Here is a 27882-nt window from a genome sequence, read left to right as displayed (position 1 = left end):
AGGTTCTGTCCAGGCTGCCGCCTTTACCCATGATTATGAAATGGGTTTTAAGCTCAGGTCACACTAGCTGATTTCAAGTCATAGGTTGCATCCACACCCCAGCTCTGCCATGACAACTACCTGGGCACGTCCACACCTAGCCTACTAGTTAATTATATTTATACCAGTGCATACTGGAGGCAAAAATCCCACAGCAAAGGAGAGGGGGCCAGGAAGACGTGTCCATGAGCTGCACGGGGAAGTCTTGCCATAGAGAGCTCCAGCGGAAAGGCAGGCCAGTTATATAAACACCTAGAGAAAACTACTGTGTGCCCACATTGTTCCTCGCCTGCCTGCCACCAGTGCTTCAATAGCTGCCCAATCTGCCCCGTTCCCTCCCGTGACAGTTCCTGGTAGGTGCAAAAGCAGGGCCAGGACACCAAACCCCAGGAGATAAAATTGCTCCTTCCCCCCCACTATGAACTTCATTTTGAATGGTGGAGCAGATATAAGAAAAAGGATGAGAGAAGGCAAGAGGCTCAGTCATGATCATCCTCCCTTACTGCAGTGGGGGAAAATTCCCAGAGGAATACAAACACAGGCACATTCAAAAAACACATGTATTCAAAACACAAAGTAGAAGGGCAAGAGACTCACAGTCTAATAGACAAAAACAGGGTGTGACACAGGAACATCTTCAGATTGTGCTTTCCCCCACCCCCAAACACACTTCTTGCTGCATGTTGTCCTGCTGGAATTCTCGCCACCTCAGCTATCTCAGCTGTGGTGTCTCAGCTGACTTCACCCTTAAGGACACGGGAGCGCTTTGCACTGAGAACAGGCTTCGTTCCTAAACCGACAATTCAGCTTAGGTTCTGCTGCTCTTTCCAGTTCCTATCTGCACCCCTTTGTAGGGCAGAATGTGTCACCCACGATGGCATTTTACAGCCTGCCAGAGACTTGGGACACTGCCCCAATGCAGATCAAAACCAGCTCCCCTCCTTGAACAGTTTGAACAGCTCAAATGTTCCTGTTCTATGTGCCATGTTAAAGTCTTGTCAAGCAGCTCCCGCTGAGCCCAAGCACAACTTTGGTCCATGAAGGGGCCTAGGGAAACATTAACACTCCGACCCAAAGGATTCAGCTGGGAGGTCAGTTTCAGATCTCCACAAACCAGTCCTGATCACTATCCATTAGGCAGGAACCAGAAACAGAAGGGAGCTAACGGCTTTGGTGATCTGGCTGGCGCGTGTCTGCCAGCCAAGGAATGCCTCTACTTGCTGGCATGCTCCAGCTGTTCCCTCAGGGGACTCACTCAAGTGGGAACTCCGCATGGGTGAGTGGGGAAGATGTAAATCATCCAGCCAATCTCACGACCAGCAATTCTCACGTCTCTTAGCTGGACCTGATAGAAGAGAGTTTCCAAAGCTGCAAACAAATAGACTTAGCTGAGCTCTAAACTATGTAACTCTGTTCTATTTACAAGTCCTTCTGCAGTTCTGCATGCCTAAGGCGCTCCCATAATCCACAAGGATCAAAGCAAGCAAGAGAATGGCTGAGTCTTCCAGGTTCTCCTATTTCCCATTGCATTCTTTTTTGGGGGAGTGGGGCACACATGCCAACTTCTCCTCCGCCCTTGGCAGGCTCTGCCGCTGTCCTCAGAACTGCTGGACAATCACCTTCCGTTTCACGTCACGGCTGAACTTGTTCATCTTGAACAGTTCACTGTCGTAGAAGGCAGAGAGGGTGTGAATGTTGATCTGGCGAGCCTGGGAGAGGAGGATAGAGGGAGGCATTAACGCTTATTTCAGAAAAGACGCGCCATGGAGGAGGGCTCTCACCATTCATGAAAATGAGCAGTCTCTGCCAGAAGAGGTGACAGCCCTCCTACCCCCGGCCTCTGGGCAAAGTGGGGGTGCAGGTCTGACTCAGGCACAAGGGGTGAGGCTGGGACAGCTGGCTCTGAGCACACTGTGCCAGCCTCCCACAGCCCTCAAAGCCACATGGAATGCAGTGCTCCGGTGGTGATTTAAAAGGGCCCAGAGCTCTGGCCACTGCCACCACCGCTGCTTGGTCAGGAGCTCTGAGCCCTTTTGAAGCAGTGGGACCTGGGGCAGTTACTCCTTTTGCCCCCCCATTGGTGGGCCTGGTTTCTGCTCAGCAGGGGCCCCGGCTAACAATAGCAGCTGAGGAGAGCTGCCTGGAGGGTGCTAGCTCCAGGACTGCCTGCTTCCTGCCTGTCCTTTACTTCCATTGAAACTAAAATGCAAAGAGAAAGCCAAGACCCATTATATGCAGCAGGCACTTATCTACAGCGAGATTTCTGATCTGCACAAGAGCCTTCTCTCACAAGAGGGGCTGAGTTCACAGACTTCTCTGGTGGACCTGAGATGAGGTACATTAGGCACGTTCCATGACAGGGACCAAGAAGGAAGGAAGGACAGAATGGGAAGTTTGATACTCTACTGGTGCCATGCACAGAACCAACATACCTTGTGAGGGCCAATAGTTCAGTTTGGTTAAAAAAGCCTGCAGGCAGGCTGGGAAGTCAGATACACACACTGACGGGGGAGAAGGAGGGCATGGAGCAGATATGATGGTCACTGATCACTGCTTGTATAATCAATTGCTTTTCTCCATCCTGTCAGCTCACTGGCCAGTCAGACTGAACTCCACAGGGAAAGCACCAGCCACTCCCCTAGTTCAGGGGGGCCGACAGACTTGCTAGGCCCCTGGGCAAGGTGGAGGGAGGGGTAGCTCTGTACTCCTGGAAAGACAGGGCCTCAGGCAGAAAGGCTGGGCCACATCACTGGAGCACACCACCCTGCCCCCCCACAGCCAGCCTTCAGAGATGCCTGGAGCATACAGAGAGGCATTCTAGAAATGATTTAAAAGGTCTGGGGCGCCAGCCTCTCCCACTCCTGCAGCAGTCGCGAGTCCTGGATCCTTTTGAAATCGCCAGATCCCAGGGTAACTACCCTCTTGGTACCCCTGTTCAGAGAGTCTGTCTGGGCTCTGCTGTCCAGCTACGGCATACTGCAGCATTAGACTAGCCACAAAAACCAAAAACAAAACTGATTAGGAAAAAGTGAAAGTCAGTCCTCTATTCTCTTACCCAGGTAGGAGAAGAGCAAAGAGGCAAGAGTCGAACTGAAAGCTAGACTTCATTTAAAATGGTTTACATCTAATGCCACATTCTTCTGGTGCAGTAAGTCAAGCAAGAGGATTTTTGAAAACATTAATAGTCCAGCATTGTCTCTTTAAAGGCAGCTCCGGCAGACTGAGACAATGGTAATAGAGTTCCTTAGAGAAGATATTTCAAAATACCATCACAACCCACGTTCTACTAGAGTTGGAGCTGCTGGTTTCTTGTTCCTCTCTGGTGTTACAAGCATCTCCTTTTACATACGGCAAGGATACCAGTTAGCACCCAAGGTTATTGGGGAGCCCAAGAACAGAGGAGTGGAGGGATGGAAGGGTCTGGGAACAGCCAGTCCTCCCCTTAGATAGAGTGCCGTGCACAGAAGCTATCCCATACCTTATCCACCAGGTCTTTCTCTGGCACCTCAATGGTATCCTGCTGGGCCCCGTAGCGGTTCCTCTGATACATCACCTGCTCTGCCACAAGCTGTTTCAAAATAAACAGCAAGAGCTCGTTGTTGTCTCTTCTGAAAGCCAGATAACGGGAAAAGGTCTGGGAAGCAAAAGAAGAGGCATAAGGGTTAGAGCCAGATGGCCACACAACCTAGGAGCTGCACACAGGACAAAAGTAACTGCTGGTCTAAACTTGAAAATTATATTGACCGAGCTACATCCATGAGGGCCATGAAAAATTTTCTTTGAGGGCTGTGGGTAAGTCAACTTAACCCTGAAATAGCTGGGGCAAGGCAAATGGAAGAACTCCTCTGTGGACCTATTTGCTGCCTCTCAGAGAGGTGGATTAACTACATCAATGGAAATTCTCCTTCCAGCAATTGTCAATGTGAGAAATATCCACGCTACAGTGGCATGGCTACAGCTGTAGTGTAGACATACCGTGTGGGATGGTGAGGTTTAAGCTGTCAAGTAAAAACACAAAAACATTCGTTTCCATTTCAAACACCTCCTTCAGGAGTCTGACTAGCCTTTGAAACACAGGCCTTTGCCAGCCACATTAGTGGCTCAGGAGAAATTCACAGAATCTAAACGGTGAACATATTTAACGTAACAGGCTGAGGATTCTCCATCAGGTGCTGTCTGATGCTCCCGAAAGGCTGAAAGACGGGGCTTTTGGGGGAAGGTGTGCCCTTGAGAAAAAGGTATATCAGCTAACCTTAACCCTGAATTTACACAGAGGGCTGGGATCATATGGATCTGCTTTAAGATAACTTTAATGCTTCTCTAAATCTGGGTCCAACCTCAGGAGTATAGAACAGGCCTGAGGGGTGCTCTAAATTACACTGGCAGCAGCAGCCTTCAATGGACCATTTTGCTAACCAAGAACAGCCACAGACCAGTGCACTCTGGCCACACCTTCTCTGTCCCCCAAGATGCCCTGTATAATCAACCCAAGATGGGTTTCTTCTGTGGAGGCCATATAAGCCTCTTTATCTTACCTGAGCAGGCAGAAGGACTGCATTATAAAGCAGCTTAGCCCAAGCTGTAGCCAGCCCTTTGGTTTCAGTCACTGTGGCTTCCCTACATCCCTGCAGGATAACATGGTGCACTTCCCTAAGGCCCTATGCATACTGGGACAGAGGTAAAGGTCTGTGCTGTAGCCACTGTCCAATCCCAACTGGTTTCCAACCCAGACAATTCAGCTGGAGCCTCAATCTAGCTGGTGAAGGGTCTTCTACCCACAAGCTCCTTTTAACACACCTTCCGCATGCTCCGCATGACGCTGAACTTCTGTGTGTCGATGAAGCTCTCCAGCATCACCCTGATGGCCATGTTGACATCGTCCTCCACCACGTAATCCCGCAGGTGGATGCGGGCGTGGGCCTCAGCCATGCGGATCATGGACTCAATGTGACGCACCGTGATGGGGATGCTGCCAGTGGCCTACGAAGTGAGGGGAGGGACAATGTTACAAGGGCAGATGCACCACAAGAGAGGAAAGCAGACCAGGCTCTTCTCAGCCCACACACCTCTGCTTGAGGCAAAGCTGCCTACAGCAAGTGACTGACAGGTCATGAATCTTCAAGCCCAAGACCATTCAAAAACTGAGGAACCTGCACCACCTGCTGGCAGGCATAGTGCAATACCGAGAAAGGCAGCTGACACGGGCCTACACAGGCTACATTTAAATCACTTGAAGGTGAGCAATAAGGTGCTTGTGCCCCTTATTCTGCTTATTTATGTTGAGAGGCATGAGGGGGTCATTCCCCCGTCCCAATTCTTAGTAGGGAATTATAAAAGCCGACATTAAACTAATTGTCCCAAAGTCCATGAAACTCCCTATGGCCCCATCAGATTTAATTAAGAGGAGGAAGATCTAGGATCCCATGGGAGGAGTCCACAGTCACAATGGAAAAGCACTGCAGAGCTTGTCTGCTGCCATATGGCTTCTCTCTGCTCCCAGGAGTCAGGTGGAGCATACGTCCGCCTCAAAGGAAATCCAAAAACACAGCAGGAACTTATGGGACTCCCCAGCAACGAAGCCAACATAATTAAGACTGCTCTATGGATTCCTACCAGAGAGCATAGTGCAGTAGAACATATTAGCCCTGTGGCATAGAAAGCCTTGCTGCTAACTTGGGCTTACTATACATTCAGATGAGGCAGAATCAGTAATTTACCAGATGGCTCTACAATCCTGGACTCAAGTCCATCTCGTACGGCAAGGTGGCCCAGAGCTTCCTACCCAAGTACTGTGGGTGATGGGCAGATCTTGGGGTAATCCGCTCATGTTCCAGGTCGCCCCTCCCCTGAATAAGCCCCCTTATTTCAGTCTACTCACCATGGATTCCTTCCGGAGATCACTGTACATCCGAGCCACCTTGTCTTGGTCCATCTGGTTGAGTTTAGGATGGACCTTTTCCTTGGCGTAGATGATGTACTTCTTCAGAGTCTCTTGGGGGATGGGGTCCACACCATAGGTGTTAGGGAGGATCACCTCCTGTGCATTTCCATTCACAACATCTTTGCTGCCAGGGTGGTGTTTGATGTGGCTTCCCACGACAAACCGGGCTAGCATCTCGTCCTGCAGGACAATGGGAGGAATAACAGGCACTGAAGCCATTCACATCAGAGTGGGAGGCAGAGCTGCTTCTGCAGCTGAGTTCTACCAAGCAGTTGTGTTCTGCGGACAAGGCACGTGGGGGAATAAGTGTGGGCAAACAGGAGCTGGCTAACGGTCGTACTCAGACAAAGGGACCCAGACTCATTCCCAGTCCATCACCCAGGCTGGCAAAGGCTTCAAGAGTCAAACTCAGGAAAACGGGATCAGATGCCTCATGACATAGGACAGCGACTCTGGCACATGCTGGAGCTATGTGCACCGGTTCCAAAAGGGAATCTTAGCAAGTCGCCAGGCTGCAATTAAGACACATTGCATTTACAGAAGCAAGGTCAGTTCTTTGTGGGGCAGGGTGGAAAGCCTCACCATGCTGGGGTAAAGTGCCCCGGGAGGAGAAACCATTCCAGAAGACATCGCAGCATGAAGGACAGGACTGTGCACAGCACTGACAGAGGCGTAGGTTTGAGTGAGGACTGGAAGGTGCTGGGAGGCACTGTGACCTTTTGGGTGAAAATGGGAGATGAAGCTCCCTTGCATGGGGGAAATGGGTGTGGTGCAATCCTCGCTTCATGCCCTGAATGGACAATTCAGAGAGTTGGCCACTTGACTGGTCACAGGGTGAAATGAAGACAGAAGCAGGGGCATTCAAGGAATTGGATGTAGCAGGAATGAGAAGTCCTAGAGATGGGGGGTGGGGCCCCAAAGCAGCCTACAGTCACGAACCTGCAAGAGCACCAAGGCAAGGGGTAGCTCTGCCCCACACCCCCTTTCCACCACTTCAGCATTATTGCAGCATGGCAGGTGCCAGAACCCAGCCTTCTCCCTTCTCAGCACAGGCAGTGGCACCCCCACCACTGCATGAGCTGTGGGCCCCACTTCGACTCGCACCTGAACTGGGTCCACCGTGTCTCTCACCACACACAGGACATCGAATCGAGAGATGATGGGCTCCGTCAGATCCACGTTCTCCGAGAAAGTCAGCGACGGGTCATAGCGCCCACCTACAGCATCATAACCTGGTTACTGTGGGCTTGGTTTCTGTCTCCAGACAGCACACGTAGTAACAGGGTTAGAGAGTCTGGTGGCCAGAGGTACATAAAGAGGCAGAGCAGCAGTTCTGGTGACTGCAAAACTGATACCATGGGTTGGAGACAGGGACTCCTGCTCTCATGGCTCCTAGGGACTTACCTATAGGGTTGGCAGCAGCAATAATTGTGCAGCGGGCCTGCAGAGAGGTGACTATTCCAGCCTTGGAGATGGAGATGCTTTGTTGCTCCATGGCTTCATGGATGCTGGTCCTGTCCTGATCATTCATCTAGGATAAAACAACATACTCTGAGGCCCACTACCCTGCAGGAAGGCAAGAGGCCAGGTATGAAGGAACAAATTACACAAGGTCTCATGAGTCAACTCCCATGAGCCAACACTAGGTGCATGCTGACAGGGTTACAGGGGGGGATGGAGGAAGAGGAGGGAAAAAAAGATCACCAGCTCCCACCCACTACACAAAAGCTTGCCACAAGAGCTGAGAAACTCATTTTCACATTTCCCTGGGCAGCCAGGGAGGCAGCAGGGAGGATCCACGAGCCCCAGGTTGGGGGCACAGATATTTCAAGGACATGAGTCTGCACCCTTCACAGCTACAGGTTGACCTTAGAACCTCAGATTCATTCCTTACCTGCATCCTGCTGGCCCTGGAGGACGCCTCAGCAGATGGCTTGGATTCAGGCCAGCCCCCTCTATCCGACTGCAGTGGCAAATCCTTATTCCACTTGCTCTTAGGCAGGGTTGGGGAACTCAGACTCAGTGGCTGGATGAAGCCCCAGCTTGCCTGGATCTGGCCCGAGGCTCAGCATTGGGGAGCCCACATTGGCGCTTCAGCCCTCCTGCCACCCACCCACAGGGCTGGAACACACAAAATCTACTAGCCTGGGCCCCCTAGGCTCTGGTGTGCAAGAGCTATGTGGGGAGTGCCTTTCTCCTTCTCAGTCAGGGGCTTCCCACTTTGCTTCTCACTTCTGTGCAGCCCCCGACTGATTTTCCTGAGGTTCCCTGCCCCTGCTTCTAGGGGACCTAGGTAAATCTAGTGCATCTCAGAAACACCTATTGAGGTCTCAGTGGCTTGTGGGAAATGGTGTCTCCATGCAGTTCCTAAATGGCACCGCACCGCCAGAATGGGCACTTGTTAGGCTGAAGACCAGCAGATGACTGGGAGATATTCTGAGCTCTCCATCTCTGCAGGTCAGAGCTGAAGCATTTCAGCAAGCAGGCTGCATGAAGGGTACTTTCCTAAGCAACACACACAGATGAACTTCATTGTGAGTCTAGCCAAAGGCCTAACAAAGCACCCCTCCCCTCACCACAAGCCTGGGTCATTCTTTCCTACAAGCTACAGATACTTGGGTAAAACACTGGTGGTGGGGGGACACTGTCATGAGCCATTGAACTCCTCAGCCAAGAGAGTCCCTAACCTGCACCCCGTTAGCTCGGTCTTATTGCATCAATGAAGTCAGTACTCACCTTGTCAAACTCATCTATCAAGCAGACACCTCTGTCTGCCAGCACCAGCGCCCCTGCCTCCAGGGTCCACTCCTTGCTGACTGGGTGCCTTTGGACATAGGCAGTCAGACCGACAGCAGAAGCACCCTGGCCAGTGGTGAAGATGGCTCTGCTGGACACCTTCTCCACATACTTGAGGAACTGAGATTTGGCCGTACCCGGATCTCCGCAAAGCAAGACGTTGATATCACCACGTACTTTGTGTTTGCCACCTACAGCCAGTCAGAAAGAGAGGACTTAGGGAAAAGTAGCTTTTATATAATTTAACAATGACTCTGTCCTCTAATGGAGCAGTATGTAAGTGAAAGGAAACAGCAGCATTAGGAAGGGTAAGTGTTTGACAAGGAAGCAAAAAAAATACAGCACTTGGCACCCTCAGAGTTTGGCAAGAACCATGACATCTCACGGTTCCTTACCAGCACTCAAGACACTACTTGCTCAGCAAAAGCCAGAAAGTCTTGTTTAAAAGATCAGTTCCTTCAGCCTGCCTCTTCTTCTCCCACCACCTCTTCAGTGTGAATTGGAGTTTGGTACATTTTAGGGGAGTCCCCAATTCATTCCCCAATGGAGTTCTGCAAGTGCAAAAAATCCACCCAAACAGATCTGCAAGAGATCCAAAGTCACCAAGCTCTAGTACATTTGGTGGCCCATGGGCTCTCAGTGCTCCCCAACCCCTTGCGGAACCTGGTTCTTTTACATGTAAGCATGTGACGCTGCATTTCTGCTCCCAGTTTAAATAAGACACCTTCGTACACAAGGAGGAAGCAGTGATGATTGTGGAAAAAGTGTGGACTGGTGCGGAAGAAGTGAATAAGGAAAAGTTATTTACTTATTCCCACAATGTAAGAACTAAGGGTATGTCTAGACTACAGGGTTTTGTTGACAAAAGTGGGCTTTTGTTGACAAAACTATACCTGCGTCTACACTACCGCCGAGTTCTGTCGACATAACGTCGACAGAACTTGGCAGGTTTGTCGACGGTGGTAAACCTCATTCTACGAGGAATAATGCCTTTAGTGGACAGAGTTCTGTCGACAGAAGGTGTTATTACATCCACACTGTCCTTTGCGTTTATACTCTCATGTCGACAAAGCGACTTGCTTTGTCAACAGAACTGGATGTAGTCTAGACTCTCTTTGTCGACAGAAGCCTGTAGTCTAGACGTACCCTAAGGGACACCACATGAAATTAATAGGCAGCAGGTTTAAAACAAAGACAAGGAAGTTTTTCTTCATTCAGTACATAGTCAACCTGTGGAACTCCTTGCCAGAGGATGTTGTGAAGACTAGGACTTTACCAGGGTTCAAAAAAAGAGTTCAATAGATTCATGGAAGTCAGGTCCATCAATGGCTATTAGCCAGGATGGGTAGGAATAGTGTCCCTAGCCTCTGTTTGTCTGGAAATGGGTGACAGGAGAGGGATCATGTGAGGATTGCCTGTTGTGTTCCCTTCCCTCCGGGGCATCTGGTATTGGCCACTGTCAGCAGACAGGATACTGGGCTAGATGGACCTTTGGTCTGACCCAGTATGGCTGTTCTGATGATTCCCCCCACAGGCATTAGACCTGCACAAAGACACTAAACCAGTGATACGCAAACTGAGGCTTACGAGCCACAAGCGGATCTTTAATGCATCTTCTGATGTTCTTTGCAGCATTTAGTATTAAAACACTGTATTATATAGTTATTAACCAATCAGGATGTTTTACTATGTTATTAACCAATTCAATTATCAACTTGCACTAAGTTATTAACTTATTTGTTGTGAGAATCAGAGAGACAGTACTACAGTAAATGAAACAATGAATTCACACTCCCGTGGCTCTTTGTGTAATGTCAATCTCTCATTTGGCTCCTGAACTGCTGCAATCTGAGTGTCACTGCACTAAACTCAGAATGCTAACAGCAGAGGGATGCTAGTGAGCAACTGCCTAAATTCTAGCTGTTCCACGCTCAGGCCTTGTCTTCCATCTATGTATTTCTACTCCTGTAGAGTAGGATGCATGTTCCTAGTGATGTCCCCTTACTCTACTCCTCATCTTCTTATCCAGACATCAGAATACCAAGATAAATCTTAACTGCCTTCACTACGCCAGCAGAAACAGGTATGGAATACAAATGACACTACACCTACCAGGGTTTTTGGGTTCACCACCAAACAGGGCAAGGGCCAGGCCTCTCTTGATGTCTTCATGCCCATAAATAGATGGCGCGATGCTGGCAAAGATCTGAAAGGAAAGGCAGAGGAGTTTTCAATGGCATCCCCTTGTCTGTTCTATTCAGCATGAAAAGTGGTTCACTAGCTACCCAGCTCTTCTCATCAGTGCTTGCACCCTGCTGACTTAAATTATTCCTTTATTATATAGAGAGCGATATCACGTTGATGCAGTAATATGACCGATACAACACAATGGACTGATACAAGTTCCATGACAGCGCAGTGTGGATGAGGTACAGTACAATTCAGTGCATTCCGGAGGATTCACTGTGGCCACCACATTTACACTTTGCACTGAACACTGCAGAAACTGTATTTGTTACATTATGTTCTGAATCAGAGATCCTGATTCTGGCTGAAGCCAGTTTAAACTGATTCATTAATAATGGATGCTCTGCTGTGCAGATTAATGTCTCAAGATCAAGTATTCAGATTACAGACAATTGTTTATTGCATCCCCAGTGAAGAAAAGTTCTGTCAAAATGTTTGATACTGTTAAAAAAAAAAAAGTTTTGAAATCAAAGAACTGCAAGCTTTATTTCCAAAGCTCTGGCTTCACATATATATTAGCACCGCTCAGAGGAAGTAAAGTTATAAGCATCACACTCTGGATTTCAAAGACAGGATAGAGATGAGAGAGATCTCATCCCTGCTAAGGGATCTGAACCCACCACATTATACTTTCTGCCTTATGGATGTGCAAGACGTCCTTATTCTGGCTCTATGTCCTTTAATGTATCAACCTGCCAAGACCTGAGCTGTAGAGCTGCTAACTGTATAATTTAAGCCTGTCTTATTCTTTGCTAACCTGAAATCACAACCTGCTGTTAATAAGGAGTGAGGACAGAACATTTTAAGAGGAAGATGGTTGTTTTAGGCACTTGGCCTTAGAAAGGAAAGAAAGGGAGGAGATGAGATGTAGCTAGATTTTCTTTCTGCTCTCTCTGCTAGGCAACTGCTGCTCCAGAAACAGATGTCAGCTGGCATCAGTCTAGTTCCAGAACCACCCATGTGAAGTAGGTTTATTCTGGTGGCTTCCCCAGTCACCTTTTCTGTTCTGTCCCTTTGGTGGTATGAAAGGCTTGCATAAACAAGATGGGAACTGACTATCAAGGAGGAACAGCAAAGTTGCCCCTACACAAAGCACTGATAAAAATGCACACAAAAAACCAAGAAAGGGTCCATCCACCCCTCTTTAGTTTCTCACTCTCATCAACAGCCATTTGAGCATTACACGGGGCAAGATATTTTCAGGCAGAAGCTGATATTTGAGCTGATGGGGTGCTTCTGACTAGAAATGCCCCACTATAATATCATGCCATTTAACTTTGTTCTTGGTTCTGGACTCAAGCAGACAGCTCACTCTGCCAGGAGAGAAATGTTTCACGCAGACTCACTTTCTCCCCAATCTGCTCATCCTTAGACAGGCCTAGGATAACCTTCATGTCCTCATCAGTCAGTTCCCCAACTGCCACCTTGTTGTCCTTCTTGGCAATGTGATTTGCCATGATCACTGTTGCAAATACTGGGAATCCATTGGCTGTGTTCAGGGAGCCATCGTAGTTGTTATGATAGATCCCCGTTAGCTCCTGGAAGGCACAGAAAGGGACATTTCGTTCTCAAGCTACTGGAAACATGACTTTCAACCCCAGTCTGACATGTCTTAGAGCAAAGACGGCCCCAACTGTTACCCCTCCCACCCCAACACACACCTAAGTGATGGCCCAAGTCCTTGCACTGCCACCATGGTGCCGAGAATAAATGTAACTGCTCCCTGTCCCTCCTCGCCCCCAGTGAAACTTACAATTTCATCTCCTGGTTTGCAGCTGTCAACCAGGTCGGCAAGGAGAATGGCATCCTTGGAGCGAGGCAGCCTGCCAGCTGCCACTTTGCCTGGGCTCTCCTGGATTTTGATGCGTTGGTAGTTCTGGTAGACTGTCTGCAGGAACAAATGTGAAATGCATGGTGAGTCAGATGCCCACAGGGGCTCCACAGGTGCTATTCAAAAGCCCTTTGCAGAAGGGGTCAGGCAGAGTGCTGAGCAGTTAGTTAAGTTTAAACTGAGCTCTGGGTGAAGACTTGAGGGCCAGGACTGCCAGGAGGTTGATCAGAAATAGTTCTAGGGCTAGAGGCAGTTTGCTGGATAGGCAGCCCTGAATACGGCAGAAGCTTCTGCCATGTTGCCCAGGACCAAAGCACCCACCTGCATGAGGGAGAGGTTAGTAGTGTCTGCCCATTCATCTCCTGGCTTCAATGTTGAAACACTTGGGTAAAGACACCCAGCTTGTGGGGACGGGCATGGTATAATGGTCAACTCAAAAACTCGGAGCCAAGAACTTGGAGTCAGTGGTTCTGCTACTATCTTGCAAGTGACTCGGTTCTCCTATCTCTACAAGGATTATCAACACTGACCTAACTTTGGGAGAAGGGTATCTTGGAAGGCAACCTGCAGCACTTCAGGTATCTACATGGTATCAGACATGGAAAGATTCATCCCAGGCACATCTGGGGACCAGACTGGTCATTGATCAGTTCCTCACTGGACAGAGGTGAGAAGAAGGGTCCACAGCAACAGACAGATCAACTTTGTACAGGTGGTTTAAATCTTACCTCTTCCATGTTGATTTCAAAGGGGCCAGTGGACTGACACTCTGGGCAGGAACCAGGCTTCACTTCCTGGTTCTGGGACTGGAAGAAGGGCCCAAGGATGAAGCTGCACTTACTACAGTTGTACTTGACCATGCTGAGCTGAGGCAGAACCCCTGTGCAGCTTGTCACTACACCGCTGGTTCGGATCAGCTGGTTTAAGTGCAACTGCCTAAAGTGAGAAAGAAACATATGAGCAGGCTCCAGGGAAGGCAGACGGACCTGCCCCAGCCTGCTGCAAGGTATGATAGCTTGTCGAAACACTGATCAATGAGCCTATTCTCACAGGTTTGTGGTTTATCTTTTGGGGCACCAGAAACATTATCCTTGAGCAACTGAATTACTTTAATAAATAGAGGCCATCATCCTACTGGGTCAGGCTGCTTCCGTTGGCATGCTTCCCCCAGCATAGCCCAGATTCTCCATTTTCTCACACAGAACTTTAGTCAACATAACTCCAGCAAGCCTGACCATCCCAAACATGCAGTCCAAAGGCTCCCACAGGCCTGGCCATCATCAATACCAGCTCCACTGCCTACCTGAGTGACCGCAGTTCCTCCACCAAAGGCAGGTGTGAGATACGGACATGGATCTCCTGAGCAATCCGGTCATATTTGGGGTACATGGCCAGCACTACTTCCTTAGCGGCTTCATCAAAGATCTTCAGCATTTCAGCTGGGGCCTCAGGCAGGAAGTAGGCAAGGACATGCTCCCGGGCAGCCAGATCTTCATAGTTCACCACCAGACTCTCTCTGTTCTCTGTAGAAGGAACAAGTAGAGTAGATGTCATTCATCTGCAGTCAGCAGTCTCCTATAACCAATGTTCTACTGTATCGCTCCTCAGCAGCGCCTACAGCTGCATTAATTTTGCCTTTTCTATTGACCAACTATTCTTCTTCAAGTTTAGTCACCAACATTTGTTAGTTCAGTTTCTCCTGTGACTCACTACTACAAATTCTAGGCTACACTGCTGAGCTGAGACTGGTCTCCTAAGTCATATGGCGTTGTTCCTGTTCCCTGTTTGAATGATCTGGTTCCTGGTGCAAATTAAGCCAAACACACAAATGTAAAATTCCTCTTCATCTTGTACGCGAGCCTGTAAACTTCCAATCAAACATATGTTATTAGATTTCCTGCTGGCAGAATTCAGCTTCGTGGTGCAAAGTGAACATACGAGGGGCACAAATTAAGAAGTCAGAAAAAAGCTTACAACAAAGTTCTGCACTATTCAGCTATAAAGCAACAAAGTCCCTGAGAAAGCTGATTCAACATTTGGGGTAGACAGGAGAGGAAAAGGCCATACAGAAAAGACAGCTGTAGAGTGCCACAGCTAAGGAGGAAGTGGGGAAACACCGTATCAGACATTCCAAAGTGTGTTCCACTACAAAAATACATCCAGCTGGGTTTGTTCATTCACCGTTTCCACCTGTCCCACAGCCAGCTGTACCTTTGCACATGTCACTGATCCTCTCCTTGAATACATTGTGCCCATGGTCATCCACGTGGGTCTTCAGGAAGTTCTTGAAGCGGTGGTAGATCTCAAGCCGGGGAGCTGCCATAGACACCCACTCCCTTACTGAATGCCCCTTCATGTCTTCCAGATTCTCAATGCTCTCAATCATGTCTTCATCCTCCTCTTCCGCCCCATCTGCTGCCCGTTCTGCCAACCGCCTCTTCCGGGAAGGACGATCCTCATCTTCATCATCACTGTCTGAATGTTGAAAGAAACAGAGGGGTCAGTCAGAGCTGACCTATGTTCCTGCCTTCTACACCTCTTTGCCCCGCTCTCTGTATATATAAATTAGCAGATTTACCTGGCATTACATGGGTCTGCCAAGTCATTTTTTTTAAATAAATGGAAAATGCACATGCTTTTATTGAAATGCTTGTATTTTTAAAAAATAGTGCTATTTTTATTACGTTAATTTTTATTTCAGATTTTTAATAAAAAATATTATCAAAAAAATCAAATGGAAAAATTTTAACAATTCTTTTCAAATGAGATTTTTTTTCATCCCTATAAACTCTTATTTGCTATGTTTTAACAAAAAAGGACTATCAACAATTTGGTTACCAATAATATTTTCTTCTAATTTTCAAACCTTAAGCATCGATTTAGCTGTGCCAAAATCGAACACTACTCCAATTTTTTCCATTTTAATCTCTTTTCCGTAAGGTTTATTGAGAAGCAATCTTATTCCAGTTCACCCTATTTTTCTTGGTTCAGTCTCTTTCAACATTCACTCGGTTATGTCAATATTGAGGACTGTCTCTTTTCTGTTTGATTTTATGAGAAGCAATCCCATTCCAGGAGCACAACCAAACTCTTACACTGCTTTACGTTTAAGAGAAAGCTATATACCCAATTTGGTGATCCTCACTCTTACCCTTTAGGAGGAGTTCTTGATCAAACAGACACATGCTCTAAAATATATAGATGAATGAACCATAATATCTTTGCAAACATGGTCAGAAGTTCCCAGTGTATAGCCAGACCAAACTAAGCTCCATTCTACCACCACAGAATCAGAGAACTGTTGAACTGAAAGGGATCACAAGAGGACTTCTAGTCCAGTGCCTTGCATTCAAGGCAGTGTAATTATTAACTAGATCATCCTTGACAGGTGTTAGTCATTGAAGATTTTTAAGGGAATGTTAGACAGATTCCACAATCTGCCTTGGCAATTTATTTCAGTGCTTAACTACCTTGACTGCTAGGCAGTTTTTCCTAATGTCCTAATGTCCAACGTAAACCTCCCTTCCTGCAGTTTAAGACCATTGAGACCATTGCTTCTTGTTCTCTTATCAGAACAATTTTTCTCCCTCCTCCTTGTAACACCATTTTAGATGCCTGAAAACTGCTATCACATCCCCTCTCAGTCTTCTCTTTTCTAAACTAAAAAAACCCCAATTCTTTCAGGGTATGTCTACACTACCCCGCTAGTTCAAACTAGCGGGGTAATGTAGGCATACCGCAATTGCAAATGAAGCCCGGGATTTGAATTTCCCGGGCTTCATTTGCATAAGCGGGGAGCCGCCATTTTTAAATCCCCGCTCGTTCGAACCCCATGCCGCGTGGCAACACACGGCACGAACTAGGTAGTTTGAACTAGGCTTCCTAGTTCGAACTACCGTTACTCCTCATTCCACGAGGAGTAACGGTAGTTCGTGCCACGTGTAGCCACGCGGCACGGGGTTCGAACGAGCGGGGATTTAAAAATGGCGGCGCCCCGCTTATGCAAATGAAGCCCGGGAAATTCAAATCCCGGGCTTCATTTGCAATTGCGGTATGCCTACATTACCCCGCTAGTTCGAACTAGCGGGGTAGTGTAGACATATCCCCCCGTCTTCCCTCATAGGTCATGTTTTCTAGAACTTTAATCATTTTTGTTGTTCTTCTCTGGACCTTCTCCAATTTCATCACATCTTTCTTGAAATGTGGTGCTCAGAACTGGACACAATACTCCAATTGAGGCCTAATCAGTGCTGAGTAGAGCGGAAGAATGACTTCTCGTGCCTTGTTCACAACACTCCTGTTAATGCATCCCAGAATCATGTTTGCTTTTTTTACAACAGAGTCCCATTGTTGACTCATATTTAGCTTGTGGTCCACTATGACCCCTAGATTCCTTTCTGCAATACTCTTTCCTAGACAGTCACTTCCCATTCTGTATGTGTGAAATGGATTATTCCTTCCTAAGTGGAGTACTTTGCATTTGTCCTTTATTAAACTTCATCCTATTTACCTTAGACCATTTCTCCAATTTGTCCAGATCATTTTGAATTATGACCCTATCCTCCAAAGCACTTGCAACCCCTCCCAGCTTGGTATCGTCTGCAAACTTAATAAGCATACCCTCTGTGCCATCATCTAAATCATTGATGAAGATATTGAACAGAACCGGTCCCAAAACAAACCCCTGCGGAACCCCACTTGTTATGGCCTTCTAGCAGGATTGTGAACCGTTAATGACTACTCTCTGAGAATGAAAGCTGAGCTTCTTCTTTAACCACATGATTCCTGGAGGGGGGCTTTAAATATGGGTCTGTAATGTGCATGCCTTATTCTGGCCCTGAATGTCAGGGAAAGCAGGTGTGGGAACCAAAAAGGTTCAAATCTGGTAACCACTTCAATGAAGTTGGCCATTACCAGGCCTGTAAAGATGGTGCATATAACAAAAAAGCCTCCCATTTGCTTCTTTACCAGCATCTTTATCCCCCTTCCCTTCCTAATTTAAAAGATCCCCTCGTTATACCACGCACCAGAGCCTAGGGGGAGGCCAGGCTTGTAGATTTTGTGTGCTCCAGCCCCACAGTGGGATGGCAGGGGGCTGGAGCACCAATGCTGGGTGGGGAGCTCTGAGCTTCAGGGGCAAGATCCAGTCAAGTCAGGGGCCACATCTGGCCCCCAGGCCTTAGGTTCCCTATCCCTGCTCTATGCCAATATCTAAACATGTGGCTAGTGTGTTGGACACCACGGATCTAGGTTATACTTCCCACGGATAGGTTATACTAGGTTGGACACCACGGATCTAGGTTTCTGAGGTCATGCGAGACAGGATCAAAAGTCAAGATACACCACATTTACTCCTCCTCTGCATCTACAAGGCTTGTTACCATCTCAAAGAAAGTTATTAGGTTGGTTTAACACAATTTGTTCTTGACAAATTTATGCTATTACTTATCACCTTCTAAGTGTGTGCAAATTGATTGCATAATTATTTGCTCCATTATGTTTCTAGATACTGAAGTTAAGGTGATTGATGGTCTGTAATTCCCCAAATTGTGTTTATTCCCCATGCCAATCCAAGATTTGGTCTACTGCAAACCCCAAGCTATAGGTACCAAAAGCAAGTTGCACTGGCTTTTCAGACATTATGGAGGCAAATGCAAGAGCTTCATGTGGGCCCCAAAAACTGTACACAGAGGGTGACATCAAAACCTGCGTCCAGAGCAAGAAGAAAGGAGGACTGTACTGGACTGGATCTCAGGGTTAATGATATCTATGGTCCCTTTAGAGAAAGGGGCCAACAATCTTCGTAACAAGAGTGCAGCAGTCTGTCCAGCACTTACCGAGCACAAGCCCAAATCCTTATATGGATCTTGGAGTCATGACTCGGCAGCAGCTGCATAGTCAAGGGCACCAGGCTAATATGCCAGAGCTCTTAATGTGCTCACCGCATAGAGATTGTGTATGGGGGACATTCAGGTGAGCCCACTGCCGCAGAGACCCCTCAATAGCTACTATTCAGCAGACTTTGGAGCGCCTACAGTGGGCAGGCTATTCGGGCTGAGCTCTTCCCAGTGGGAGAGAGACTAGCCTCTACTGCAACGAGACAATCGCATCTAAAATATCATTGACATACCGTAAAGCAGCCCTCTCCTCATGCGACCCAGGCCCCGGTCCAGCTCACGGTCCCTCTGTCTCATTGCTTGTTCTGCTGCCTCCCTCTGGCTGGCAGTCAGTTCCTCCACATCCTCATCATCCAAGGCCAGCCCCTCAGCTTCATAGATATCCAGCTCTGGAATCGGGCGGTAGTCCCTAGGCACACACAGATCTAGTTTAATCAGTTTTGCGGTGCAACCAAATTACAGTGTTTCTCCAGACTCTTTACTCTCTGGGGCAAGGTGGCATGAGGAAGATCAAGCAAAACAGAGAGGAATTTTACAGTCTCTTGTTACCAGTGGCAGACACTCCAATACAATGACAATAGATACCAATATACAAACCTAGACTAAGTCTCTGTAACATACAGCTCAATGGTTTGCTATTGGACCCGGGGTAAGTGATGGGTTTTTTAAACCCAGTTACAAAGGTTCCACTGTTTGTAGAACAAGCAGGATTGTGAGTTTCGAGCTCCCCTGTGTGAGGGGCTAGCACTGATCTGAGCCAGACACAGTCTGGTCAGGAATTATACACGTTCACCTTCACAACTCACCAACCGTTCCTCTCTGACTTGCTATCCTAGCTATGGGCATCTGTCCATAGCCCTCACCAGTGCTGTGTATCCCCTTTGCTCTTCCCATCTCATGCTTCTCTTCAGCTGACACACCGCATGGAATGGACTATGCCCTCCTAAGAGGCACTTGAGAAACACCCATACAGCGTGAATGTGCTGATCTACAAAGTATATTCTGAAAGGTGCACAAAAGAGGACCAGGCTGAAGACAACAAGTTCTCTCCCTAACGGCCCTCAAAAGAACCTGAAACCTGTGTCCAGAGGTATTGCCCCCTTTGCGAACATGCTTCCTGCATGGAACAGCCCCAGGAAGCATCTCGCGTCGCTGCCTGACTGCTGCATGCTCCCTACCTTTCCATCCCATCCCCAATCAGCTCTTCCCCATCCTCCTCCTCTTCAGGGAGCCCCTCAGTCCCCAGTAGCCCCTCTGATTCATCCTCAAAAGGAGGCAGGTCTCTGCCTGGGCTGGAAGTGAAGGTATCTCGCCGAGAGCTACGGACAGGGCTGGTGGCCACATTCTGGGACTCGGAGGAATCCTGCAGGAAAGGCAGAGTCGTGTTAGAGGCTGGCAGAAAAAGACTTTCCCATAGAGCATGCACAGGTCTAACTCATCCCCTCCAGGGACCACGGAACTGGATAAAGTGGAAGGGATGTTTAATGCTTGATTGGTCTACGCTCCCAGCAGACCCCACAGTGCCAGAGTAGGTCTGAGAAGGGACAAGCCATCTCCACCAGGGAAGTTAAAATAAGCTCAATAATTAACCTATTGTGCACATATAGACACAAAATGCAGGACAATGTAGCACTTTAAAGACTAACAAGATGGTTTATTAGATGATGAGCTTTCGTGGGCCAGACCCACTTCCTCAGATCAAATAGTGGAAGAAAATAGTCACAACCATATATACCAAAGGATACAATTAAAAAAAATGAACAAATATGAAAACACCTTCTTTAAAAGTCCCCTCCCCCATACAGAGTTAACGGGGGGGGAGGGGGGAGTTTTTCCATGCAAAGTGGCTCCCACCTCCACAGAAAGCCCAAGACATGTGGGGGGGGGTTGTGTGCCCAGGGTCCCCCCCCCATGCAGAGCCCAGGGCACGGGGGTGGGTTGTGTGCTCAGGGACCCCTCCCCCATGCAGAGCCCGGGGGGAGGGTTTCGTGCTTAGGGTCCCCTCCTCCATCCCCAGCCGGACCCCGCCGCTCACCGCCATCCCCGCTGCCGCTACAGCTTCCGCCAACTCAACTCCCGGGCGCGAAACAATCCCACGTGGTCGGCAAAAGCCCGCGAAACCTCATGAATAATTAACGAGCCGCTCATGAATATTCAGCAGCGTGTTGTGAGTCGGCGCGAGATTCGGGAAGGTGCCGGGACGCTGCGGGGCTGGTGCTGAGGCTGGGTACAGGCTGACTGGAGGGGGCTACACAACATAAGCAGAGACCGCGGGAATGTTGCAGTGCGCTGGGGTCAGCACAGGCTGGCATCTTATTCCAGGCCCAGCACAGCTGGGTAGGGTGAGCAAGTGGCATTTCCCACGGAGACAAACCAATGCCCGCACTCTTTAAAGTGTCAACAACCATAGGCGCTGGAACAACCTCCCCCCCACACCTCCCCGGTTTGAAGTGATTTTCATTATCTAGAGGGTCCCCTCTTGGCACCCTCACTATAAAAATTGTCCCAGCACCCAACCAGTTTTTACAAGATCCCAACTTCAGGCACATTGTGCCTGGTTTTCAGAAATGACCTAATCAAATCCATGAGTGCTACAGGTGCTTAGCGCCTCTGAAAATCAGGCCCATTGGACAGTTTGGGGCAGCTACCCCAGGCCTCATGCTTTGGGGGGCCTACAGAGACCAAAGCAGCCTAGGAGATTGTCAGAAGGCCTGGGACTAGCAGCAAGGATTGCGCCCACCCCACACTAACCAATGGCGTCGGGAGCTGCAGGAAGCAGAGAGACACAACAGCCTGTTTTGTGCTCTGCCATCTACGGGTGGGTTGCTCCTGGATGGTGGGGGGAGGTTGTTCCAGGGCCTATGGTTGGGCACTTGTTGACACTTTAAAAAGTGCGGGCATTGGTTTGTCTCCTTGGGAAATGCCACTTGCTCACCCTATCCAGCTGTGCTGGGCCTGGAATAAGATGCCACCATGTGCTGACACCAGAGCACTGCAACATTACATTCCCTGGCAGTGGGAAGCGGAGTGACCCAGCAGCCTGCTTTGCTTTTCCAAGCAACATGGCTGGGAATTAGGCTAGGGCTGGGTTGTTCAACTTCCCGCTGCCATGGGGAGTGCAGGAGGGCCCGACCTTTGCTGCCAGTGCCAGGCCCCCACTAATCCTCTGGGCAACATCTCTTGGGGAGGGACCTTGCAGGAAGGGTAGGAATGGAATGGGGGCAGGGTGGGGCTGAACAGGGACAGAAAGAGATGGGGTAAGCGTATGGGGTAGACCCAGGCAAAGGGGAGGACTGTTCCAGGCTCTGCACCTTCCTAGGGATGGCAATGCCTATAAGTGGCTCAGGTTAAGCAGCTAAAGTCAATGGTCTGTTTTTAAATGGTCCAGGTGTTTGGATCTTGGCTTGTCCTTGGTTTAGGGTGAGACTGTGTGCTGGGAAGTTCCAGATGACTAAGAATGGTAGGAACTTTTCACACTAGGGATGTAAAATGCCATTTAATGAGTTAAACAATTAAACATTAAGTTAACCAGTTAACTGATTAAACAAGGGAGAGCAGGGAGGCCACTCCAGCCTGCTGGGCTGGAGCAGCCCTCCTCTCCCCACCTGGCAGTGCCAGGCTGCAGCAGCCTCCACGTTCTGAGCAGGGGCTGCTCTAGCCTAGCTGTTTATGGCCCTGCTCTGGGATGCCAGCTCCCAGCCTGTGTGCGCTGAGAGTCGGGAGCCTCACACAGGTCTGGAAAGGGCAGCTCCCCTGACTACTGTTTCCTGCCCCGCATGAGGCTGCCAACTCCCAGCCAGCATGGGCTGGGAGCCAGCAGCCCTGCAGGACTGGAGCAGCCCTTTAGCCGCATGCAGGGGGCTACTCCCGATAATGGGAAACCATTGCCTGGTAAACATCACCCAGTTACCCATGCACATCCCTACTTCACACCCACCTGGAGGTTTGAATCCAGCTAAAAGCTGTTTTTACCATCTGATGATAAAAAGGCTGTTTTTACTCTGACCTGGTGGCATGGGTAAGATGAGTTTTGTAAAATCAGTCTAAATTATTAGTGGGATAGTGACAAAAAAACAAAATCAACCACCACCACCAGGATTGCACTAACTGATCTCCTTCATTGGCAGTCCCAGCAGAGAGCAAGAATTGAATGAGTCAATTGAGCAGCCCTATCCAAGGCAAAGGTAAGGCACATGGGTTGATGAGAGCGAATCTTGTCCTGCTGCAGATTATGCCACACCTGTCTAGTGGCTATAGGGCAGGGGTGTCCAAACTTTTTTCAAAGAGGGCCAGATTTGATGAAGTGAACATGCGTGAGGGCCGACCATTTTGCCTGACATTCTTTGAACCATTAAAATTAAATGCAAATTAACTATTTTATGCAAAGTTTATTGCAAACGGCATACTTTTCATTTCGTCACATGGATGACAAATCTAAACAGGTGTTAAATCACTCTGCCTTTCATATCTGAAGGCCAGATGAAAAAAAAATCCAAGAAGCTGAAATATATGTCAGGAACATTGTAAAGCACATAACCTTTATTACCAATAATATGTAATCTGTCAACTTTTAAGTTCAAAAAATATGAACAGGAACATAACACCAAGTATACATGTTGTGTCCAAATATATTTATAACTGATTTAGACCAACTGACATTAACTGAGATTTTACAATGTATTCATCTCAATACATATGGATTCGTTGGGGGCCATAAAAGATAGATATTGCCAAATTACCTGTGGGGCCGTATTAAACCGGAACACGGGCCGCAATTGGCCCGCGGGCCGGACTTTGGACATGCCTGCTATAGGGTGTCAGTCTCCAGGGCCGAGTCAGCATTTCTACCACTGCTAAAAAACTCACATAAAATGAGATTTTCCTAGTACTAAAGTAGCATGAATTAGAATAATTAGAGGTGCCATAGTGATAGCTCTGCCAGCATTACACCAAGAGCTAACAAGGTTATACAGTGGCCTTATCAAAAAACCAGTTACTCACCCACTTAGACTCATAGAATCATAGAACCAAAGAGCTGGAAGAGACCTCAGAAGGTCATCAAGTCCAGCCCCCTGCTCTAGGCAGGACCAATCCCAACTAAATCAACCCGGCCAGGACTTTGTCAAGCCGAGACTTAAACACCTCCAGGGATAGAGACTCTACTACTTCCCTAGGTAACCCATTCCAGTGCTTCACCACCCTCCTAGTGAAATAGTTTTTTCTAATATCCAACCTGGACCTCTCCCACCACAACTTGAGACCATTGCTCCTTGTTCTGCCATCTGTCACTACTGAGAACAGCCTCTCTCCATCCTCTTTGGAACCTCCCTTCAGGAAGTTGAAAGCTGCTATCAAATCTCCCCTCACTCTTCTCTTCTGCAGACTATACAGACCCAACTCCCTCAGCCTCTCCTCATAAGTCATATGCTCCAGCCCCCTAATCATTTTGGTTGTCCTCCGCTGGACCCTCTCCAATGCGTCCGCATCCTTTTTGTAGTAGGGGGCCCAGAACTGGACACAATACTCCAGATGTGGCCTCACCAAAGCCGAATAAAGGGGAATAATGACATCTCTGGATCTGCTGGCAATGCTTCTCTTAATGCAACCTAATATGCCATTAGTCTTCTTGGCTACAAGGGCACGCTGTTGACTCATATCCAGCTTCTCATCCACTGTAACCCCCAGGTCCTTTTCTGCAGAACTACTACTTAACTGGTTGGTCCCCATCTTGTAACTATGCTTGGGATTCTTCCGTCCCAAGTGCAGGACTCTGCACATGTCTTTGTTGAACCTTATCAGATTTCTTGTGGCCCAATCCTCCAATTTGTCTAAGTCACTCTGGACCCTATCTCTGCCCTCAAGCGTATCTAACTCTCCTCCAATTTAGTGTCATCTGCAAACTTGCTGAGGGTGCAATCCATAAAGATATTGAATAAAACCGGTCCTAGAACTGAACCTTGGGGCACTCCGCTAGAAACTGACCGCCATCCTGACATTGAGCCGTTGATCACTACCCGCTGGGCATCTTTCTATCCATCTTATTGTCCATTTATCCAATCCACATTCCCTTAACTTGCTGGCAAGAATATTGTGGGAGACCATATCAAAAGCCTTGCTAAAGTCAAGATATATCACATCCACTGACTTTCCCACGTCCACAGAGCCAGTTGCCTCATCATTGAAGCTAATCAGATTGGTCAGGCACAACTTGCCCTTTGTGAATCCATACTGACTATTCCTAATCACTTTCCTCTCATCCAAGTGCCTCAAAATGGATTCCTTAAGGATCCCTTCCATGATTTTTCCAGGAACCGAGGTAAGACTGACTGGCCTATAGTTCCCTGGATCATCCTTCTTCCCTTTTTTGAAGATGGGCACTACATTTGTCTTTTCCCAATCACTTCTAAAGGTCCCCCTCCTCCAGCCCAAGTTATAGAGAGGTCACTCCATTTCCCATCCTCTCAGGCAAGCAGCTATTGTTCTCACTTGATATGGTAGAATGCTTTGAGATTTACTGATGAAAATACTATTCTTATAGTTAATAATAATATTGCCTATGTTCCTAGTGAAAAATTCAAGAAGCAGAACGAAAATGATGATGACAACATTGGAAAGATGAAGAGGTAGTATAGTGTCACACCTTGGAGTGTGTACCTATGTAAGTCTCAGATTGAGGCACAGAGGTGTGGAGAGCTCAATATTTATTGATTTAAGACTGAGAAGTATTTATTAAGACTTAGTCCAAAGGACCTAGAGAATCAGATCCCATTAAAGTTGTCTATAATGCTGTCTTCACTGCCTCATGGTAAATACATGACTACAGTATTCTAGAGTTCTGTACAGTGATACAGCACTCCCAAGTATCTTGAGGAGAAACCAATTGAAGAGATACAGTCCGGTGAAATGCCTTTGTTGGTGTGGAAGGAGATGGAAAGAAGATGCCCTTTCTGCTCTATGTTACACTGAGATGTATGATAATTATTATGTACAGTAATTGGACCAGGACCCCATTGTGTTGGAAGCTGTTCAGATGAAGAATAAAAAAATTGGCCCCTGTCCATCCCAAAGAGTTTTCAGTCTAAGAAGACAAGAGGTAATAGATGGATACAGGTAGGCTGTGTCTACACTGGCATGAATTTCCGGAAATGCTTAAAAAAGAATAGTTTTCGTTATAAGTATTTCCGGAAAAAGAGTGTCTACATTGGCAGGCTGCTTTTCCGGAAAAGCCCTTTTTCCGGAAAAGCATCTGTGGCCAATGTAGACGCGCTTTTCCGGAAAAGAGCCCCGGTCGTCATTTTCGCGATCGGGGCTTTTTTCCGGAAAAGACTACTGGGCTGTCTACACTGGCCCTTTTCCGGAACAGTGTTCCAGAATAAGGACTTATGCCCCAGCGGGAGCAGCGTAGCTTTTCCGGAATATCAGCTGATTTTGTACAGTAGAGAATCGTTGCTTTTCCGGAAATTCAAGGGCCAGTGTAGACAGCTCGCAGCTTATTCCGGAAAAGCGGCTGATTTTCCGGAATAAGTGGCCCAGTGTAGACACAGCCCAGTAGTCTTTTCCGGAAAAAAGCCCCGATCGCGAAAATGCACATGCATTTGTTTGAAAATTTAACAAGTGGGCAGTGGAGGCTCATTGACATCTTGTTAGAAAACGACAGTGTTGGGTGGGAGGGGTTAGCCATAGGTGACTGCTGGGGAGGAACACAAGGGGAGCACCAGCCATGTGACTGTCCCTCCCCATGACTCCTCCCCACACTACCCCAGCCCAGTGCCCCCACTCCATGCCTTCCCCCAAGCTCCCACCTCTGTTCTGCCCCCTCACATGGAGTGGCAGTGGGGCGGGAAGTGAGTTTCTCCAAGCCTCCTCTCCTAAGTAGGCAGCCCAGCGGACTAGAGGGGGGTCTCTGCAACTGGCAGTAGGGGTCAGACCTATCCCCACATTTACCATTGGTGGCAGGGGAAAGCAGAGCAAACTGGCTCCAACCCGCTCTGCTCTGCCAGCTCCCAGATGCTTTGTTCTACTTCCTGCTCCTGGTGAGTGCAGAGGTGGGGCAATCCACTTCTTCTCCAAACCCCTCCTTCAAGAACGCAGTTGGGAGCTGGGGGAGCAGGCTAGGGCCAGGTCACTGTGCTTCCCATTGCTATTGGTGAGTGCAAGGACAGGCTTGATCCCTATTGCTAGCGGCAGGCCCCCTGCTATTCCCCTGAGCTGCCCTTAGCTCTGCAGGCCTCCCAAAGTGTGGGTCCTATGGTGTGTGCCCCAAACTGTCCCATGGACAGACCGCAGATGCTGGCCCTTTGCCTCTCCCCCTATGGAGTTTGGGGGCACATGACCCGTCATGTCCCCCCACATGTTGGCCTTGGCAATAGGAATGGGGATTGGTTGTCAAAAGTCTTGGAAGTGAAGACAAATATCTTATGTTTGCTATGGCAAAAAAAGAGCTAGTGGTGGGATTCAAAGAGAATTGGGAAATTGTCAAATGAGCAGGGAACTTCCAGTGATGTGAGTTGCTGACTCAACTGTATCCTGAACCTCTCTCTGGTTCAATATAGCTCTCAATTCAATCAGTGAGAATTGAATTGTATGCCCAGAGAGCAGGATACAAAGATCTGAAATCAATAGACAGACATTCTGCAACTCTTTGGACTATGAGAGCCTATTTCATTATTCTTACTATATTACTTGAATTATGTTAGTGCCCAGAGACATCAGTAAATATGTCGGTCCCATTGACAGGGATCTGGTCCCAAAAAGCTGGCATTCCAAGAAGAAAAATGACAAAGAATGGGTGAGGTGTGGGAAGAGGAATAGAACAAAAAATAGATACAATATATACATCTGTTCTCTCTGTATATGCAAATATTAACTCAAGTTCCTCTTGGCTTAGTCACAATAATCTGGATAACATCTTTAGTGATCCCAGCAGAAGTGGGTGTTGATAAATGTAAGGGTAGTTGCCTCAGGGAGAGCTTTTGCCTAATGATTGAGACTACAACAAACTGTATTCTGGCAATGTCTGTCTGGAGATCTTAATCAAAAAACAGGACTATGTAGCACTTTAAAGACTAACAAGATGGTTTATTAGATGATGAGCTTTCGTGGGCCAGACCCACTTCTTCAGATCAAATAGT

The 27882-nt window shown here is 48.0% G+C and overlaps 1 protein-coding gene across 1 annotated transcript; it reads right to left on the bottom strand.

Moving 5' to 3' along the window:
* Positions 1–581: 581 nt before the first annotated feature.
* On the bottom strand, positions 582–20943 carry MCM2 (minichromosome maintenance complex component 2). Its single transcript, XM_006120226.3, has 16 exons — positions 20787–20943; positions 19930–20114; positions 18985–19160; positions 15066–15329; positions 14158–14377; positions 13583–13790; positions 12777–12911; positions 12370–12561; positions 10889–10982; positions 8717–8967; positions 7385–7511; positions 7085–7197; positions 5918–6160; positions 4837–5019; positions 3518–3673; positions 582–1748 (listed from the first exon to the last, which is right to left on the bottom strand). The coding sequence occupies exons 1-16, from the start codon at positions 20790–20792 to the stop codon at positions 1638–1640; spliced, it is 2664 nt and encodes an 887-aa protein (XP_006120288.2). The 5' UTR covers positions 20793–20943; the 3' UTR covers positions 582–1637.
* Positions 20944–27882: the final 6939 nt, after the last annotated feature.

Source organism: Pelodiscus sinensis, chromosome 11 (assembly GCF_049634645.1).
Source record: "Pelodiscus sinensis isolate JC-2024 chromosome 11, ASM4963464v1, whole genome shotgun sequence".
In the NCBI taxonomy this organism is placed as follows: Eukaryota; Metazoa; Chordata; order Testudines; family Trionychidae; genus Pelodiscus; species Pelodiscus sinensis.
The sequence above is the reverse complement of the archived record's forward strand: the minus strand, read 5'-3'. Positions and strand labels throughout refer to the sequence as shown.